A 20014-nucleotide genomic window follows, 5' to 3' on the forward strand; every position below is an offset into this window, starting at 1 on the left:
ATTTTCTTGTTAATATATGGACTATACTACATATAAAATGGAAGGAGTATTAGTTGAGTGTAAAAGTTACAGAAGGAACTGAAAGTTAAGGACACTTCCTACAATTCCCAAAAGTAAGATTTAATAATGTACACTTACAAAAACTAATAACCCTGTAATATTGCTAGTAGAATTTTTTTTCCACTAGAAATTCTTCTGTTCGCTTTTAGCCTATTAGGGGGATTAATTTTACTATTTACCTAATTCTTTATGAAAAGTCCTTTCTATTTTGGGCCAAATTTTTCAGTTTGACCCATGATCTACCATTTTTTCTTAAGATTTCACCTAACGTGTTGTCCCATATTGCTTGTGATCTTTTTTCCTTTGTAGGTTGCCCCAACATCATAGCTGTGTCTTTTCTATGTATTCTTGTATGTGCTCAACTTTTAAATATTCTCTTATATGAGATTTTCTGAGTGCATCATTTCTACTTACTCCTCTCACTCTTCTAAGGAATTTCATCCTGCTGCTCCAATTTTACTCTTGTCTCTTTCTGTACCCAGGATTCACAGCCATAAGTGAGAATTCTTCTGTTGATTGCTTTGAAAACATCCAGTTTTGTTTCTTTGGAGATTTCTCTTTTTTTTATGAGCCCCTTGCTTAATCTATAGTATACAGTGCGTCTTCTCTACTCTATTGTTTAATTCTAAATCCTACCTTCCTGTACCTTTACCTTTTATTCTCTTTTTGTTTATTTCCGTTTTCTGTCAATATTTGCTTCCAGTTGTTGAAATTTTCTTGTAGAGCTGATTTTATGCTACGATCAATATTTCATCTACTAGTGCACATTCTGATATATTGATGCGTTTCAGTTATCAGTATCCAGTATGAAGTGGTTTAGTTTTCTTTTCTGAGGTTAATTGATTAGCCCATGTATGCTATCGCTATTAATAGTAGTAGGCTCAGACATTGTGGACGTCTCTGATTTCATGTTTCTGCTCATAATCTCGTCACTTTACTGCCAATTTTATTTTTTATGATTTCTTTTACAGTGAACACATGATCCTGTACGCTTCTGCTTTTCCGAAATCTACATTGCGTTGGTTCTATTTTAACTTGCAGCAACTTTTCGATTATTTGTTCAAAAAGCTTTAGCGAAATATTCCTCTATAATTATTTTAGTCTTTGCTAGTAGTGATAAATTCGATTTTTCTTCCTTTTTCTTTATCATCTAGACTATAATTTTATCTTCCCCTTTAGATAGAAGTTCTTCACTTTCTACTTCTTCTATCTTCTCTTTTTTTCGATCTTCCTTCTCTCTTTGCTGTTCCGTTTCGTCGTGTCTTTTATTTTTTGTGTTAAGTAGTCCTTCACACTATTCTCTCTAGTGCTCAATTATTTCTTTTTCTTTTACTAGTACTTTTTTTGCATGGTTCCATATTTTCTAAGTAAGTTTTGCTTACCATTTTTTCATATCTTTCTGTTATTACTTGGTGCTTCAATTTGTAGGATTTTATTATTATAACTGGGGTTTTAGTTTCACTTTGTCTATAGCAGTTAGTACCTCTCTGATTGATTATTTCTGCTACAAGTAGTTAGTGGTCACTGCCTATTTCATATCCACGCATAACTGCGACGTTCTTTATTATTCCTTTATTTTCTCTTTTCACTAGTATACAGTATAGTATAATTGACCGTTTGTTTCTGCTGGGCAGTTTTTTGGTAAATTTATGGATATCTTATGCTAAATAGAACCATAAGTTATAATCAAATTTTGTAGTGCACAAAAATCTTTTCCGTTGCTGTTTCTAGTGGCTTCCCCATGTTTACCAATTTGCGTTTTGTACCCATGATCTTTTACGCCAACTCTTCCATTAAAGTCTTATGCTACTATTATAGTCCCTTTTGCAATTTCTGCCATTACATATTCCCAGAATTCGCTCAATTATTGATTTCCAATTATTCAATGAGTTTTTAATATTTCTGTCTATTAATACCATTCGAAATATTTTTGTGCGCTAAGAAAATTTAAAAAAAGTCATCAAAATTCCATGAAAACTTTCTAACCTAGCTAAAATCATACTGGCGCAGCGTGTTTCATATCATGTATTCGATTTTCATGAAGCACATCCGTTACTCAGAACTGTTCTCACTGACTTATGACGAATACAACCTCCATTGAATACATATCTCTTAGCAAAAGAGAAAAAAAGAGAAATATATATATATATATATATATATATATATATATATATATATTATATTTCTAAATTTTCTTGATTTTAGGTCTCATCTGTTTCAAAATTAGTTTTTTTAATAATTTTTAAAAGATAGATAAAAATTGACGTTCCAACTAACTTTAAGTCTTTATCAAAATTAGTCGAAACTTCATATTACACAACTAATTTATACAATAATTAACTTCTCACTAACACTTAACTAACTTATATAATTTATTCAAATTCTTCGGTTACTTCTCATTATCGTTACGTTAACTGTGACTTTTTATTAGAAACTAACTAATTGCACTAAGCAAACTGATTCATATATCTGGTTCTCAAAAATTCTAGAAAATAACGAAACAAAATAAATACATGAATAGACCTTCCCAGAAATTAATTCAAAAGAAACAATGTAACGAAATCGCCTGTTATTATAAAAAAACGTTAATTAATCCAACAATATATTAAAGCAATTTTTAAGTAATCCTAAGGATAAAATACCAAATTTGGAAAAAAAATTGGTGTATATGAAATTAGTTGTAGTTATTGTGACGAGAAGTATATCGGGCAGACTAAGATAACTCGCGAGACTAAGACAAAGGAGATGAAGTCATTCCGCGCTTGCTTGAAAAAATAGGCGGTACGCCCTGTTTTTGAATTGTCCCGTTCCGATGATAGCAGCTTAAGAAGTCCGATGCTTTTTGGTAATTTTGTATTCGAGTGGTTACTATAACTGTCATTGAAGTGACATTATTGGGATTTAAAATGTGATATGACAAATATCGCATTAACTCAGTGTATGCGAAGAAATGGAACAGAATATTAACTGTTACCGAATGGGAATCTTAAAAAGAAATGGTACTAGCCTCTTATTAAATGGTGACTATACGTAGCTTGCAGAATAGCTGGATCCTATACAACCGAGCAGAAAGAAAAAATATCTTGCATCTTAAACTCCGAAAAGAAGTGGTCTAATAATATTTTTCTCCCTTCATAGCGTTCTCAACTAATTCACAGCGGAAAAAATCAAAAAACAAAAAAAATAATTCTGGCGGTAATGGGTTAACTGATCACATATTTCTAAGCTAAAATCTTCATTTTGTTCCGAGTGACTTTATGTTTACTGAATACTAAACCACGTTTTTTTAAATATAATTTTACCTAGATTGTGTACATTGGAATGGATTCTAAATTAGACTATTCATTTTTGCGAATCGATATCGTGAATGAATTTTGGCTTTCCAAGGGAACGGTTGTTTGGAGCCTTTGGCGATGAGATTATCCTTTATCGACCCTTATTACAAGAACGTCGGTCCAGTGTAATTTTCGATGGGTTCTAATTTGACAAATATAAATAATATAGTTTAGATACAATTTCGATAAGAATTGTAACGGATTTATTGAGAAAAAGATAGAGTTCAATTTATTTAAACCTCTTGGACCAATTCAATTTATGTACATATAGTCTGTGATATTTCCAAATAATTTACCAACTTCAATTTTTTGGTTATATCATAGACTTAAATATTAACATGTGCAAGAAATATCATGTACTCGAAAAACTGATACGCGTAACTTTCACTCGAGGGTTAACTGCGCTGGAGATTGTGGAGAGTTGTGTAAACAATCTCCGCAAAATCACTTTCCACAAATTTTTGATAGAATTTAAATCTACTGACCAGAGTTGTTACGATCAAATATTCACGCCATCTTCTTGAAAAATATTCATGTACCTTGTTTTACTGAAGATGGCTTGCAGATATCCATTTAGGCAAGACAGTAAAGTTGTTTATAGAACATAAATATAACCTTCAGCTCTCATACTATCCTGAATACACACAAGCAGTGATCGCTTATAATGAGCAATAGCTTCCCAAACTTACACAATTTCTCTGTACATACCTTTCAATATATGTATGTATGTATGGATTTGGGGTCTCGTATATACAATGCGTCCCAAAGCATCTATTGTGTCCCCCTTTCTTGCTGCTATACTGGAGAATCCAGTGTTTACTGCTGATCCATCAATCTCACTTCTTTTAAAATGTCTAGAATTTGGGATGGCTGGATTGCCAGAGATCTCCGTCTGCTATTTCGTACGGACCCAGGTGTAGTGCTCTGGAGTTCATTAGTGTTTCACACTACTAGAGAAAATGTGGATAGAGATTTCGTCCTCTGTGCAACAAAATTTCACGTCGTATGACCTGCTAGGTCTAGCGTCTTCAGATGTTTGTTGAGGCGACAGTGCCCCGATAGAATTCCTGTTAGTATTCGTAGATTGTTCTTACTTAGGTTGATATATTCAGCAGATCTCCTCTGGTTATAGTTTCCCAAAGAGTCTTTGCCTGTCTCAGCCTCTGAAGGTTGTCCTAATGGCTGCTTGACTATCCAACAGGATGATCTCCTGTTTACGATAGTTCTTCTCTAGACTGAACTGAATACATTTTTCTATTGCATACATTTCTGCTTGAAAAATGCTTGATGCGCTGTCCAGGCTTCTAGATGTTTGGTTCTGGGCCCATACACTACTATTTCAGTTCGGTCTTCTGTTTTGATCCATCCGTAAACCATTCAATTGCATTTCTGTTCATTTTTTGTTAGTGTAGCCTATCTTGACCTCGGTAGTTTGCCTGTGTTGACATTCTTATTTCTTCACCTCCTTCTATTTACAAATGACACATACGTATTACTGTCATTGTTGTACAGACAACACAATGGGTAACTTCACGATAAGATATACCAATATCTCGATGGGTTACAATTTTACACCTATTAAATTTACTGGCCAGGTTATAATTTGGACGTATTCGAACTTGAGCTACTTTGTTAAGCTCAATAAGACAAAATATTGGTATTGTTATCATCGCCTTTTTTGTTTACTTTCGTCAAAATGTCGCCCAAATATCAAAGTTAATAAATTATTACTTCTGAGTATAATAGTTCTAATGTCGCTGATATACTATATAATAAAACTCACGATATTTATTTCAACAGATGCTGGCTTATATAATACACAAAAAATGTGCTTTTAGGAAATGATGATATAATTCTAAAACAAATTTAACATCTACATATCATGTACACGGTAAAGTTTATGATAGGAGAGGAATAAGTTTGTATGGATTTAAATTTTGACTAAACTGATAAAGAAGCATGAAGTGAATTATTAGAGTAAATCACAATAAATTAGAGAGAAGAAGAAATGAGAAACCACATTAAGAGTAAAATAGGGATGACTACCGGCCAATTACGTGGGAATTCAAAAACACAAAAATTAAAACCGTAGCAAAATGGCATTCTGGAAAATAGAGAAAATATGACATACAAACTTAGGTATACAAGTAATGATAGATATGAATGAGAGAAAAAATACGCTACAAAAGATCAATATCATTTTATAACATAATTACTCCATTCAGGTTTGGAAAAATACCAGTTGACTGCCTAATGAAAAACGGGAATAGCAAACTCACACCCATCACTTCTAATGAAGGAATTGAAGATTCTTAACAAGCTGCATTGATGAACGCCAAGAAAACCACACCCTTGGTGAAGATCTTCCCAGCCCTTCTTCAAAAACGAGAGTAAGAAATCCTGCTGCCTCAGTCGAAGCAGTCTAGAGGTGGGGTATATACCAGAGCTTTGTTGAAGGGTGAAAGTAACCTTTATACCAAAAAAAGGAAAGAAGGATCAGATTAATCAGCCTCATATTGTTTTTATTCCATCCTTGTCAATACACATATTTACGGAGACGACATTGGTACAATTCACAAACGAAATTCAGAACGCTCTGACCAATAAAGAAAACGTATTATGTGCTTCCTTAGACTTAGAATATACTCCACATGAGGCTGTAAAAAGAGTTTCTCCGCTTATGTGGAGCTTAGTAGTATACGGACTAAATGATCACGGCATGTCCTGTCAAGTTATAGTCATCTACGCAAAGGACAGCATTGAAAATATACTCTGTGGCATAGTTCGAAGAGAACTTAACTCCACAAGAAGGTAATCTTTATAGGTGGTACTAAATATCAACCCGAATAAGACCTACCTTACCACCTTCACTAAGAAAAACAAAACTCTTTAGTCCATCAAGCTAGACGGACAAGCTATTGAGTAGAAAACTGACTGGCTTGCATATGTGTAACTAAAACCAAAAACTCTGAAAATCTGGGCAACACACCAAGAATTTTTCAAGCAGAAGAAATGCAACTGAAAACTGAAAATCATCATCGTATCCGATAGAAAAACAGCCATTAAAGCTCTAAGCTCCAATGACATAAAGCTTAAACTAGTTTAAAAATTCCTGGACAAGCTGAACGATCTAGGTAAGAAAAATAAAGTTACCCTGCAATGGATTCTAGAACAATATAGAAACTATTGGAAAAGAACGTAGATAGGAATAAAACCAGTTACTATAATTATATTAATAGTTTCTAAGATGTATAAAACCCATTCTACATAGATCGAATTTTGCCAAATTATAGAAATATTCATCCATGGAATTCAATAAGAAATAAATGTCACCTTTGTATTGTATAAAGTTACACGTAGGATGTTTTAAATCCGATACATCGTTGTGGCTGATTTGCTAGCGGCTGAATTAGCCGTTACAGAATTTAAGTGAATTTATTTAGAATTTTCCCGAGTTAGAAATTTACATTTTATGCCCGGATATTTAAAGTATCCCGAAGCTTTTTTACGTAATTTAAAGTTGTATTATCAAAGACCAAATTTCTTTCTTCTAAAAACAATGAAAATTATCGAAAACAACTTTCTACGAGGTTACAACAAATTGTATGGAATTTTACCTATAACAAATGACCATGTTTATTTCATTTAAAATTTATACCACTCAGCGGAATTAGGTACTAGAGTAAAAATATTCTTCTTAGAATGATAAACGTGACGATTACATCAATTTATTCTACAAAATATGAATCGTCTCTTGAAAAATCACATTTTTATTAACTACGATTTTTCCAAGAATTGTAGAAGTATACACAATTAACAATATAACATTTTAACGAAACTAAGACTAAAGTCAGACTATTACTAATTTTGGTTTGGTTAATTTATATAAAAAATATCGATGACTCGGCATCGAATGTTCTATTGAAAGTTTTGTCTATATAGTTCTTTCACTTATTAAATTAGCAGAATTAGGAATAGTTTGTTTAGTCTAACATACAGTAATAATATTTTATTACAATTTTTTTAGAATTTGTTGAGTTATCAAATACAGCATCCGATATAATTTGTTCATTATAACGTAATAAGGTACTGATATAAATACTGTTTAGTTCATCTCAAAGAGGTTCATAACTTCATCTCCTGGGAAAGTTTTGAAGGGATGAAAAAACTTTGCTGTTTTCTTCGTCTTTCATTGATGTGGATTTCCTATTTGTTTTCAGCATGCCTAAAAATGATTATGGACGTGATTCCACTTTTTGGCATATATTGGTTCCATTTGATTTGGTTTTGTAACGGGCCAGTGGAGGTCGTTTAAGGCCGCTCTATCTATCTCACATTTGAATTTTGTACATTTTTGTATGTTGTTTGTAAGGCCGTATTGTAGATTTTGATACTGCTTGGTATTTATTAAATAGTTTTGATTTCGTCTATTTTAGGTTGTTGTACATGAAAATATATGCAGCCGTGAGTGTTACGTATCCTTGCTTGTCCCCGATTTATCTTTCTTTCGTGTATACTTTTTATGATTCTTTTTATGTATAGTATCTGTCGCAGTGTCTGTTGTTATAGTTGTTATCTATTAGTACTGTCTTGGTTAAGTATCTTGGCAATAGTTTATTTCTTTTCAAAGTTTTTGTACTGTAAATTTTACTAGAGGGTTGGTATGAGATAGGAGTTTTTCTCGTCTTATTTTTATTTCCTATAATGGTCTCTTTACTTTCGAAAAGGTGCTCGTTTATCTCTTTATAAATTTCCTTTGTTTTCCTACGATGTTCTATGTAATCGTTAAATAAGGTCTTTGATATATCTATGTTGAAAGGATCTCTTGCATTCAGATGTTCATTTAATACTGCAATGGGTTTTACTTCAGTTGAGGAGTGAATAGAGTTGTTGTAGCCTAGTAATGCATAGGGCGTTTGATCCTTAATGGATAATGTAGGTTTTATGCTTCGGAGTATCCTTAGGTGTTCAATTAAAGTTGAATGAAATCTTTTGATCATACCGTTGGACTGGGCGCTGTTTGGGGTGGTATAGTGGATTCTGTTCCGCTATCTGCAGCTATTATGGAGAGTAGCCCGTGGTAAATTACCAATATAAGGAAGGTGTTAATAATATTCACTGAGTTTCCGTCTTGTATGGGGTAGGCTTATCCGTAATTGCATCTATTACTGTTAAGAACTTCTGTTTGGTAGATGTGGGTGTGACCATGAATTTTGGTTTGTGCGGAAGTCGATCATAATTATTTTCTCGACAGATCCTACAAAAAGTGATGATGTCTCCAATATCGTTCTTCAAATTAAGCCAGTAATAACGTTTTTTATTTGAAGCTCTCTTTCCTTTATTCCTCTATGATTAGTTATATTTTTATGGCATCTATTTATCAATTCTTTCTGATTTTCTTCTGAAGTCACATCTTCTGGTTGTATGTTACATTTAACTAGGTCATAGGTGTCTTGAATATTTTTCTGATACTGTCGCAAATTCGCCTGTATTGTTTATCGCTTTCAAAAAGACAAGCATATTTAGTTTTTGTCTGGAGGTGGTTTTTGAAGAAAACTCTGATACTGAATTCTAATTTATATCTTGAGAGTTGGCCGTACATGCATTGTTTTTTTAAAAAGATGTGTGATGTTACGATAAGTGTTTAAGTGGTCTCTCAGACAGAGGGATGCCAAGACTTGGATTCTCTATTGCTGTGTGATTTGTTTGCTCTTCATCCTCATGCTCATTATGAGGATCTCCGCCTATGTTCTGGAATGCTCTGAATCCAGTTGGTTCTTCATTGAAAATTTGGTTTCTAGCGTCTAATAGGAGTTCGCTGATTGATCAGGTTTTATCTGGGTTATTGAAATAATCTTGAATGGATTATTTGATGTCTCTGAAGATTCCTTACATTTTTTTATTTTATTCCTCTGTTTATATACAACGTCGTAGTCATATTCCTTCAATTTTAATCTCCATCTTACCATCTTAGAGTTTGGTTATTTTGGTGATAATAGGTATTGAGTATTAAGTAGCCCAAACTATAGCCAACATATCTTTTTAAATTGTCGAATACTTTATATCTGTCTCGTTCAGTGTGCCGAATGCTGCTATTGGTTTAACACTGCTAACTGGTCCTTGAGAAAGGACTGTTCCTATAGCGTCGGAAGTTAGGTTGAAAAAAAACTAGTAATAATTTGTTTAGTTTAACATACTGTAATAATATTTCATTAATATTTTTTCAGAATTTGTTGATTTAGCAACGACAGCATCGGATATAATCTGTTTATTCTAACGTGAAGAGAAACTAATATATTTTGTTTATTCTATCTCAAAGAGGTTCAGAACTCACACATTAAGCATTGACGTGACTGCAGTTATAAAAAATGGATAAAAATTTTATAAATATGTGGAGATAAATACAACAAGCTATTATTTGGAACATGTGTACGAAGTGCTCTCAAAATAAGTTATTTTTGATAGAAAGAAGTGAATTTCAATGTTACTGAACATTATTACTCTATCAGAAAATTCCCTTACTCAGAATAAAAAATAAACAATTCTTCAGAAATTGAAATGACGAAAGTACATAAATTACTATTTTTAATACACGAGGTCAAGAAACGATTCAAAACAATATCTATTATTAAGCAAAATGATGTTTACTGTGATGAAACTTGGTCTCTTGATGATATTGAAAATTTTCTCTCACCAAGATAGTATTCTATAAGGGCAGAGTTATTTTAGCAACATGAACATTTCAAGCCCCATTATAATATTGAACATATCTAACATATTTAGAGAGCACTATGTACACTTTATATAAATCGGATTCCTCGTATACACCGTGGAAATACTGTAATTAACACACTGTTTACACTACCACTACACCAACCCTCAAAATTACACTGTCTAGCGCGCGTTTCGATAACCAAGTTATCGTCTTCATAGACAGTTTACCTTCAGTCTCTGAAGACGATAGTTTGGTTATCGAAAATAGCATACATATAAAAAATGTTTCGAAATTATTTGGACACTTCTTCAGCTACTTAAAAATGGAAGAGATGAATTTACTTCAGTTCGGTCAGATATCTAAGTATTGTACGTCAAAATACAATGAAATGGTTAAGATTTCTCAACCTCACCTTGGTAATCCAATGTCTCATGAGTGAAAAATGTATCAAGTATCAGTTATTAAAATTGTAGAATATGATATTATATAAAACTTGAATCAGTATGCATCTGATATGAATATTCATATTAAAGTAATATTGTGAATAATTAAAAATTACATTAAAGCGAGGAAGAAATTTTTTGGAAATTTCATATTATCATATGTTTACAATCCAATATTTGGAATATTTTTTTTTTCTTATCCTCTTTTTCTTCTTCTCGATCAATAATTTTGAATTTATTGTCGAAGTTGAGACAGGCATTCTCATTAAACTGGCTTTCAGCTAAGGAATATTTAAATTATGATTTTCTACATTCACAGCACGGAACATAATTTTTCTTGAAGCTGTAGAATATCGTAATAGAGACAATTTTATAAACTGCTTCACCCGATGGCGAAAGAGCTAGCAAACACGCATGTTGATTTAACTTTTTAGACTTGTTTGTTGACTTAATAAACTGTTATTGGTGAAGATTGTTGAATACAATTCTCAAATTTTGCAGCATTATATACTGCGAATAAAGTCCTTAGGTTTGTTCATGGTACTTTTCTTTTTAAAACGCTCATCAATTCAAATCAGGTTGTGTTGCTAGCAGTTTTTTTCGTCTTCTAAAAGTAGCAGTGATAGTTTTGTTGCCACCAAACGTGTGTACTTTACAACTGTACGCGTCGCGTAGTTTCGTAATTTTTACTGATGTACCGGGTGTCCCAATAAGAATGGCTTTCGGCCATATCTCGGAAACCGTTTATAGTACAGCTTCGGAAAAAAATATAACAAAAGTGACCTCGAAAAAAACCTGGAAATTATTTACAGAGTTGTAGGTCTACCGCTAGAGGACATATAATTGAATACCAAAAATTATATAATGAATAATTTACAAATTTTGCCCAATTAAGATGTATTTAAACTATGATTATCGTATTCTTCAAGAAATTCAGCGTATTTTACAAGTTTTAGTCTATATCTTCAAATACGAGGTGGGGGGAAGCAGGAACTTTATTATGAAAAAACGTCTGTAAGTCCAGTTCTACTTAACCTATCTATGCATACTAAGTCTTTTTCAAGAGAGCTCCTTTCTACCAATGTAAGAGTTATTTTTCGAAGCTAGGGGGCGTTATTTATTTATTTTTTTAAATTTAGCTATTCTTGAAGTTGAAATATTTTATATGACCATCATTTCTTTCAATACTTGCTGCTTTTATGACCTGTACTTGAACACTTCAGAAAAATAACTTCTACATATTATAAAATACAAAGGAACCGTGATTAGTATAAAAAATTAGCCACCCACGTTTCCAGATTTTTTTTTATGAAATACATTTGGTAAGTACAAAGTGATCTTTTACGAAGAAAGCAGGTATTTTTTATACATTCGTCACAACTGAATTACTTATAAAGCAAAAATATTGTATACTAAAAGTTCAAATATATTGGTTTAATTTTAAAAATAAGTCCCAAATATCTAAAATGAAAATCTCAATGACTTAAGATTTAATGAATCTTGCCGAGATTATAATTATATATAATTACTTCACTATTTATAAATATCATGTACCTAATAATAGTTAATCAACTAATCATTGATGAACTGAAAATCTGTATCATGGACTGGAATTTGCGATTTACATTCTGCTACCTTATATATAACTGACCGCTTTGTACTTTCCAAAATGGTTGAATGTATATAGACAATCATGTTAAGAGATTTTTATAAACAAATTTCATAATACACATTTTTGCGACTGAGTATCGAAAGGCACTTTAGCTTTTTCATCAATTTTATGAGGCCAAAATAACGTTTTATAAAAAATTCATTTTATTCCGAAGTTGACTCCTTTTTGGCTCAAGTTTGCAAAGTTTTTCAAATACATGAATATTCACGAGAAATAATATTAAAGCGAGTTTCTACTTTACGTACTTATTAAAGATAATTAGTAACGAACTCTTCGGACTAAAGTTTAAAATCCTTGGGAATTCCAAATAACCAGTACTTTGGAATGAATATCCATACTCAGAACATTTTTATTTTGAATGAAAATAAAATTTCCAGTTGAAATTAGTCATCAATATATATTTTTCATATAAATAATATCTGGGAGAAACTATATGAGCTTTTAGCAAATGAAATCTAACTATTGAAGACCTTGTTGGCACAAAGGTATGCCACCAAAAGTTGGTTTTGAGATATTCAGTTTTTAAATGTTTAATCATGTTCACACACTGAATTAATAAAGGTCGAGAAATATCATCAAATGCTTTTATTATTCGTATCATAGTGAAAAGGATGGAAGAGTAGTGTGGCTTGATTCCATTGTGCGCACTCATAGGAGTATATGTTAACTATCAATGAATTTTGGTAGTTCAATATTCCATCCAAATTAAAACATATTTTTTTTAATTATTATTATGATTAAAAGACGAAACTAACATCGCGAATTTTCACAGGATCACATATAATTTGAATCTTTATAGTAAGTCTGGAATTTGGTTTTGGAATAAAAAAGTTTTTCCCCTATTGAGGAATTTCATAAAAATTGATCTCATTAGCTCCTGGCGATTTGTTGCCCACTTATTTTGAGTTGATTTTTAAGCCGTATACGGGGCGTAATCAGAATTTAATATAAAGGAATAGAAGATTGAAAATTACTTTTTCCTTCTTTTTTAAATTATTGAAGATTTGAATTGAAGGAATAATAGAAACGCCCATTAAATCCAAACAAAATGAGAAATTACTATTGTTAATCATATATTATTATCGACAGCTGCTACTTGTTACTTTTGAAAAATTGAAAAAAAGGGCATTACGAAATAAGTCAAATCATGAATTTCGGAACCTCTCACGTCCGTCATTCTCGGGCTGTCAACTCGTCCCTTCATGATTATTGTAATTGAAGAAAACAAGTGTGCAAAATTCAGCAATTTTTAGTGGGTGCCTGAGGTAGCATGAGGTAGGTAATTCATTTATTTTGAACATTGCAGCAACAGATGTGTGAGTTGGTGCATTGTCTTAATGGAACGAAACTTTCTTCTTGGCCAAATGCGGCCGTTTTTGCTTGATTTCTTCGCTCAAATGTTGCAATAAGTTCGCATAATACTCACTGTTGATAGTTTTTTCCTTTTTCAAGATAGTCAATGAAAATTATTCCGTGCGCATCCGAAGAAACCGACACTATGACTTTGTCTTCTTTGTAGCCGGTTCTGGCTTTTTAGTCCATTGTTTGGAATATTATTTTGTTTCGGGTGTGAAGTGATGGATCCATGTTCTATGGAACTCTATGGAACCACGCCGCTGTTTTTTTCCAGTATGAGCAAACGCGGCATCCATTTTGCGCATAGCTTTTTCATGTCCATAATTTTAGTAAATATGTGGTGTACCACACTTTTAGCAATGCCTACTATGTCTGTTAGCTACCGCATTTTAAGTTGACGATCTTCCAGTACCGCTTTATGAATTTTATTCAACATTTCTGGAGTCGTCACCTCCAGCGTTTAAACGCTGCTACCCAATATTTTACTGTTGATAACGAAGGAGCAGTCTCACCAAGAGTAGAATCTAGTTTATATTGATTGGGATAATGCCTTTCAAATAAAAGTATTGTAACATATAATGATGACCAATTTTTTCCATGTTTACATATTCACTGAAAACGATCACTATTGATGGCTGCCAAATAAATACTAAGCAATTTGCGTTTTCGAACTTGAAATATATGATGTATAGAGTTGTGCTTCCTAATACATTGGAATTTTCCAAGCAACTACCGCCATCTCTAGGTCAGGCCAGGCAATTCTGGGACCATCCTTGTATTTTTCAAAATAACATATTCGTTAGGAATTTTCATATTTTCAATTTTTTCTTTGAATTACTATATGTTTTTGATATATTATTAATTTCGGCATAAAATTTTTCAAATAATTTGATAATGCGGTGCGAGCAGTTTGAATACTTGAAATAATAGGTCAAAAATAAATTGAAAAACAAACAGCAACAAAGCAATATCAAACCCCAAAATATAACTAAAACAAAAAAATTTATCAATCAAAACAGAGATCTCAAAATTTTGAAAGCAGATAAATCTAATAAAACTGTTATCATAAAATCAGAAGATTATAAAGATGAAATGATGAAATTATTAAACGATAAGACAAATTACAAAAAAATAAACAAGACCCTACAAATTCTTATTAAAAACAAAATAATGATCTAATTCGATATTGGGAAGAACAACTTTTTTCATTTCGCTATTACACGCAAAAAATTGAAAATCTACAATGCCTTACCCCCTAAATTATATGGTTTACCAAATCTACACAAACCTGACATTCCCCTTCGACCGATTGTTTCAAGTATTCAAACTCCTCTCACCCCATTATCTAATTATTTGAGAAATATTTCAAAAAAAAATTATATCAAAACAAATACTATATCAAAAACACATGGGATTTATTTCGTTATACTCGTAAGTGGTTTCTTTATATACAAATATTCCTACTTTCATTGTAAAAAATATATTGATAGAAAAATATGATAAAATTAAAGAACGGATGAATTTATAAAAGCTATAGAGCTTCCATTTCAAGTGTTATAGCACAATTGGTAATGGAAGATCTTGAGGAAACTGTGCTAAACAAACTTGATATAAATATTCCATTGTTTTTATGATATGTAGATGATTGCATCACTGTCGTGCCAAAGAATCAAATTTAAAACATAAATAAAAAATTCTATTCTTATCATAACAAAATTTCAATTCACAATCGAGGTCGAGCAAAATAAAAGAATCAATTTTCTTGATTATATATATTATATAAAATTAACATTAACATAAGAACAGAATGGTATACGAAACCAGCTTGAGCATCAATATATCTAAACCTCAATTCGTGTCATCCTATGTCACAAAAAGATCAGTGATAATAAGTTTGGCTGATAGATCTATCCAACTATCAGATCCTAAATTTATATACTTCGTTATTTAAAAAGCAAAAACTGCATTAAAAGAAAATAATTATGCGGAAAAAATGATAAATAACATATTTAAGAAAAGGATAAACAAATACTACAATCAATTAAAAAACAAAACATCAAAACATTTTTTCTTCTTATATGTACAAGGACTTTCTCAACAATTATCGAATTATTTCAATAAATATGATATTAGTATTTAGAAAATAGACTAAGACTAAGAGGTCATCAATATATATATATATATATATATATATATAAATAGAACTGCATTAACGAACCGAGAAATATCAAAAAAACATAAATTCAATTATACAGATTCAAAAATTCTTGGAACGGATTCTAATACACGAAAAAGGGAAATTTTTAAAAATGGTTCACATTCATAAGAACGAAAGAGCTGTAAATGATAAAAACGATCTAAATAATTTAAGTAAAATTTATAGTTCTATTTTGTAAATTCTAATAATTTTACAAATAATTTAATTGACCACTGCTAATTAATTGTTCTTATTAGAACAAAATTCTAGTTTGACTTTATTCTTATTTTGATATTCATGATGAAGGTTGATCTATTAATATAAATACGCAAATTGTCAATATCAATATCATATTTCGATAAGAACTTAAAAAAAAGGCAAAACTTCAATTTTATCTATCTTTCAAAAATATTGATAATGATTTGTAGGTGTTAATGAAAATTTTTTCCGAGACTTGACAGTCATTAGCTGTCATTCGATGTATTAGAGTCCGACTTTGATGAAAAATGTGCTTTTGCACTAATTGAACATTCACATTTCCCTTGCCTGTTTTCCAGTTTACTGTTGATTCTTTGTGTAAAGCCTAACGATTGCAAAGTGTAGTGATTTAACAGGTCCATAATGCCTTTAGAGCCGATTGTTGTGACAAGAATTGTTGCTCTGTTACAAGATGATCGGAGGTAAAGTGAAATTGCAAGAATTGTTGGTGTTAGTCTTTGAGTTACCACTCAACGAGGTGACCGTTTTTTGGTATCCACAAGTTTGCGGAATAGGACAGCTACTGCAGTTTCACTGCGAAATCAGTTGGAAGAAGTGAGAAATGTCAACGTTAGTGAATGGACCGTTAGAAGAAGACTTCATGCTGCTGGACTGTCATGCAGAAGAATGGCTACAGGTCCCCCGTTGCAACGCCAGCATCGGACTACAAGATTGACATTTGCCAGAGATCACGTTGGTGGGTGATGAATGGAGCTGGGTATTGTTCTCAGATGAGGCGCGTTTTTGCCTCACTGGATCAGATGGATTTCAACGAGTGTGGAGAAGACCTGGGGAAAGATATGCTGAAGTTTGCATTGACGATCGTCTTCCATTTGGCAGTGGGTCAGTTATAGTTTGGGTGGGAATCTCTGCACAAGCTCGTACAGAGTTAGTTTTCATAGAAAATGGCTCCCTAACCCCTCACAGGAACATTGCGGAGGTGCTAGAAGACCATATTATGCCTTCCATGGCGACTATGGGGTAACGTGGCATTTTTATGCAAGATAACGCGAGACCACATACAGCCAGACTTGTCAGGGAGTATCTAGATGAGATAGAAATTAGGCGGTTTGACTGGCCAGCCCACAGCCCAGATATGAATCCCATAAAACATGTCTTGGACGAGTTGGGATGATTGATCCGCATACACACACCAGCCCAGGAGCTGAGAAGATTGCTGTTGCAGGAATGGGATAACATCGATCAGAATGTGATTCGTAACTTAATTCAAAGTATGCCGCACCGACTTCAAGCAGCCATCAATGTAAGAGGAATACACGTTATTAGTGTCAAGTTTTTTTACTTTGTTCGGTCTATCTCTTCCCTAATATCAAAATGTTGAATTCCACCTAAAATGTTAATTTGTTGCTTTTTCAGAATAAATCATTAAATCCAAAAAAAAACATTTTTCTTCAGTATAGAGTATCACATTCAGCTTACAAAAGCAAATGCAATGATGTACAGTTTGCGAATATTATCTGAAAATGTAAAATTTTAAAGAACATGAATATTTTAAGGTGACCTCAATTTTTTGCTCGCCAGTGTATATATATATATATATGTATATATATGTATATATGTATGTATATATATATATATATATATATATATATATATATATATGTATATATATATATATAGAATTATAGAATGCAGTAAAATTCTCTGTAGATAAGATGTGATGGAGGCATAAGACAATCAGCTAAGAAGTCTGGAGGATTTTTGGTGAAGTCTAGAAATAACAGATCACTGTCCTGTTAATACCCCATAAGCATGGTAGACGAAGACAACTGCAGATAGAGATGAATATTATTGTTATTAGATCTAAACAAAATATGGTTTAGTCCTAATTTAAATTTTTCCAGTTTATTCATTATTTTGATTAATAATTATAGTCTGTATTTTTAACGACAGCCCTGTTTGAAAGCAATATTGTCTGTATGTACTCACATTGTAGTTGTGCATGTTTCGATGTATTTGACCTGTTTTCCAGAAGGTGATACAACTAATACTTAAAAACACAGAATGACTTTAGTACCACTAGAGCATAAACATTAAAATAGGGACTTTATAGTTTGAAATTGCAGCATAGCATTTGATGTCCAAGTTTTACAATTTTGTGTAAAAAAACTGATGTATAGGATGTAGCACAGTTATCTTATTTTTATTAAGGTATAAAGTTGTTCTTTTTAAAGACTTTAATGAGTGTATATGATTAGGGCAACGAACAGTACGCTTGTAGTTGAAATATTTTTTACACTCATATTAGGATCATATCTTGGAAAGGTTATTCTATTTATTATGTTCGTTTTCATAATAAATTGTCTTCTCTTTTTGTTTCTACTTGTTCTATATCAATAATTTTGATTGTTGTCTGGCATTCTCTGTAAGAGCCCCAACCTTTCTATTATTTTCTATTTTATTATTTTACTTAGTTCTGATTTTCCAAATATATTCCGTAGTTTGTTATTCGTTATTTTTAACCATTATATTCCCCCTTTCTTTTCCCTTTGGACTATTCTTCATTTAAACAATTCATCTTCCCTGTTAAGTATTCGCTATTAGTTTTTCGTAACTCACTTTTATCAATCTTTTTTTTGTACTGATGATTCCTATATCTACATATATTAAAAATTAAGAGATCTGGTTGATAAAACTTTGGCTTTTCTTGGAAACTCTATTTTTTAACTGCAATACATATCTGGAACATTTCACTATTTGTTATTGATCGATGTCTCTCGCATCACACCAGCTTGAGGTAGGAAGTAGGATTGTATTTTTTATTTTCTTTTGTTGTTTTCATCTCAATTTTAATTTGTTTTTGTTGTCATTATTTTTCAATTTTTTCTTTCTCGCTTAATAAATTATATTCACTACAATTGGCGAGAGCTTATTTTTTCATTGGAACAATCTATTTGGACTATCTTGAAAACACAGTTAACTCCCCATTTTTGGATTCAGTTATGTACGGGATTACAACCTATAATTTTCTAGTGAATGCTGTATGGTCTTGTATTATTGTTAGGATTGCTATAGATATACAGAATAAATATATACAGAATAAATATATGATATAACAGCAGTGTTATGAACAATCAATGTTCCCCCGCATTACTGTACCATTATGCCACTAACGCTTTTTCACGCGTGTATTGATAAATATCGGTGGCTACTGTGGTGGCAGAGTGAAGTTGATTTGCTATAAAATACCAAAAAGCAATTCAGAATTTCCTGTTTCATACTAAATCTAATGAATTACGAGTAAGGTTACATACCTTGGGCATTCCAGCAACGATAATAACATGGGTAGGCCGTCTCATTAAGGGTATTGGCAACGGCAATTCCCCATGTTTAGCTCTAGCAGTTAAGGACAATGCGGTAAGTTTAGCGTGTACTCCTAGATGACTCATCATTACTGTGCATGCTGGTATGATATGAACCATTGTTATTCTACTGATCATGAGACCTTTCTTCCAGGGATGTTTGTATCTTGATATGATTTGGAATGATGAAAGAGCTGCTGCCGAAAGCCATGTAGCAGCTACAGTTATGCTCAAAACTTGACGACGCGTCGCTACTTGTCCAATGGGTCGATAGTTTTTTACTGTGAAAAAACGGTCTACTGATATTACCATCATAGAAAGGGTACTGGCTGAGACTGGAAAAGACTGAAAAAAACCATTATTTCATTATATTCTATTCGGAAGCTCTTAATTTTGAAAACAATACAAATTAACATTTACATTAACATTAACATTAACATTAACATTAACAATGAATGGCTTGAGACGAGGACTATTACGTACCGCCAGGGCTCGATCTAACTTTTCAGCCTCTCGGGTAAAAATAATATTCTACTACCTTCTCCAAACATAAGCTGGTTACGGTAAAGATAGGATATTATATATATGAAATTGTAGGGTTTATATCTTAATAATCTCATGTGTTAAATTTCATGTGTTAAATTGATACAACCTC

General features: G+C 32.1%; 1 protein-coding gene across 2 annotated transcripts in view; it reads right to left on the reverse strand.

Moving 5' to 3' along the window:
• The window catches only part of LOC130450917 (substance-K receptor), an 88840-nt gene that overhangs the window by 10258 nt on the left and 58568 nt on the right, over positions 1-20014 (reverse strand). For both annotated transcript variants that reach the window (XM_056789637.1, XM_056789636.1), the window contains exon 2: positions 19312-19704. In XM_056789637.1, the coding sequence (XP_056645615.1) occupies positions 19312-19704 (393 nt within the window). The remainder of the gene's footprint in view (positions 1-19311; positions 19705-20014) is intronic.

The sequence above is a fragment of the Diorhabda sublineata genome, chromosome X (genome assembly GCF_026230105.1).
Source record: "Diorhabda sublineata isolate icDioSubl1.1 chromosome X, icDioSubl1.1, whole genome shotgun sequence".
In the NCBI taxonomy this organism is placed as follows: domain Eukaryota; kingdom Metazoa; phylum Arthropoda; class Insecta; order Coleoptera; family Chrysomelidae; genus Diorhabda; species Diorhabda sublineata.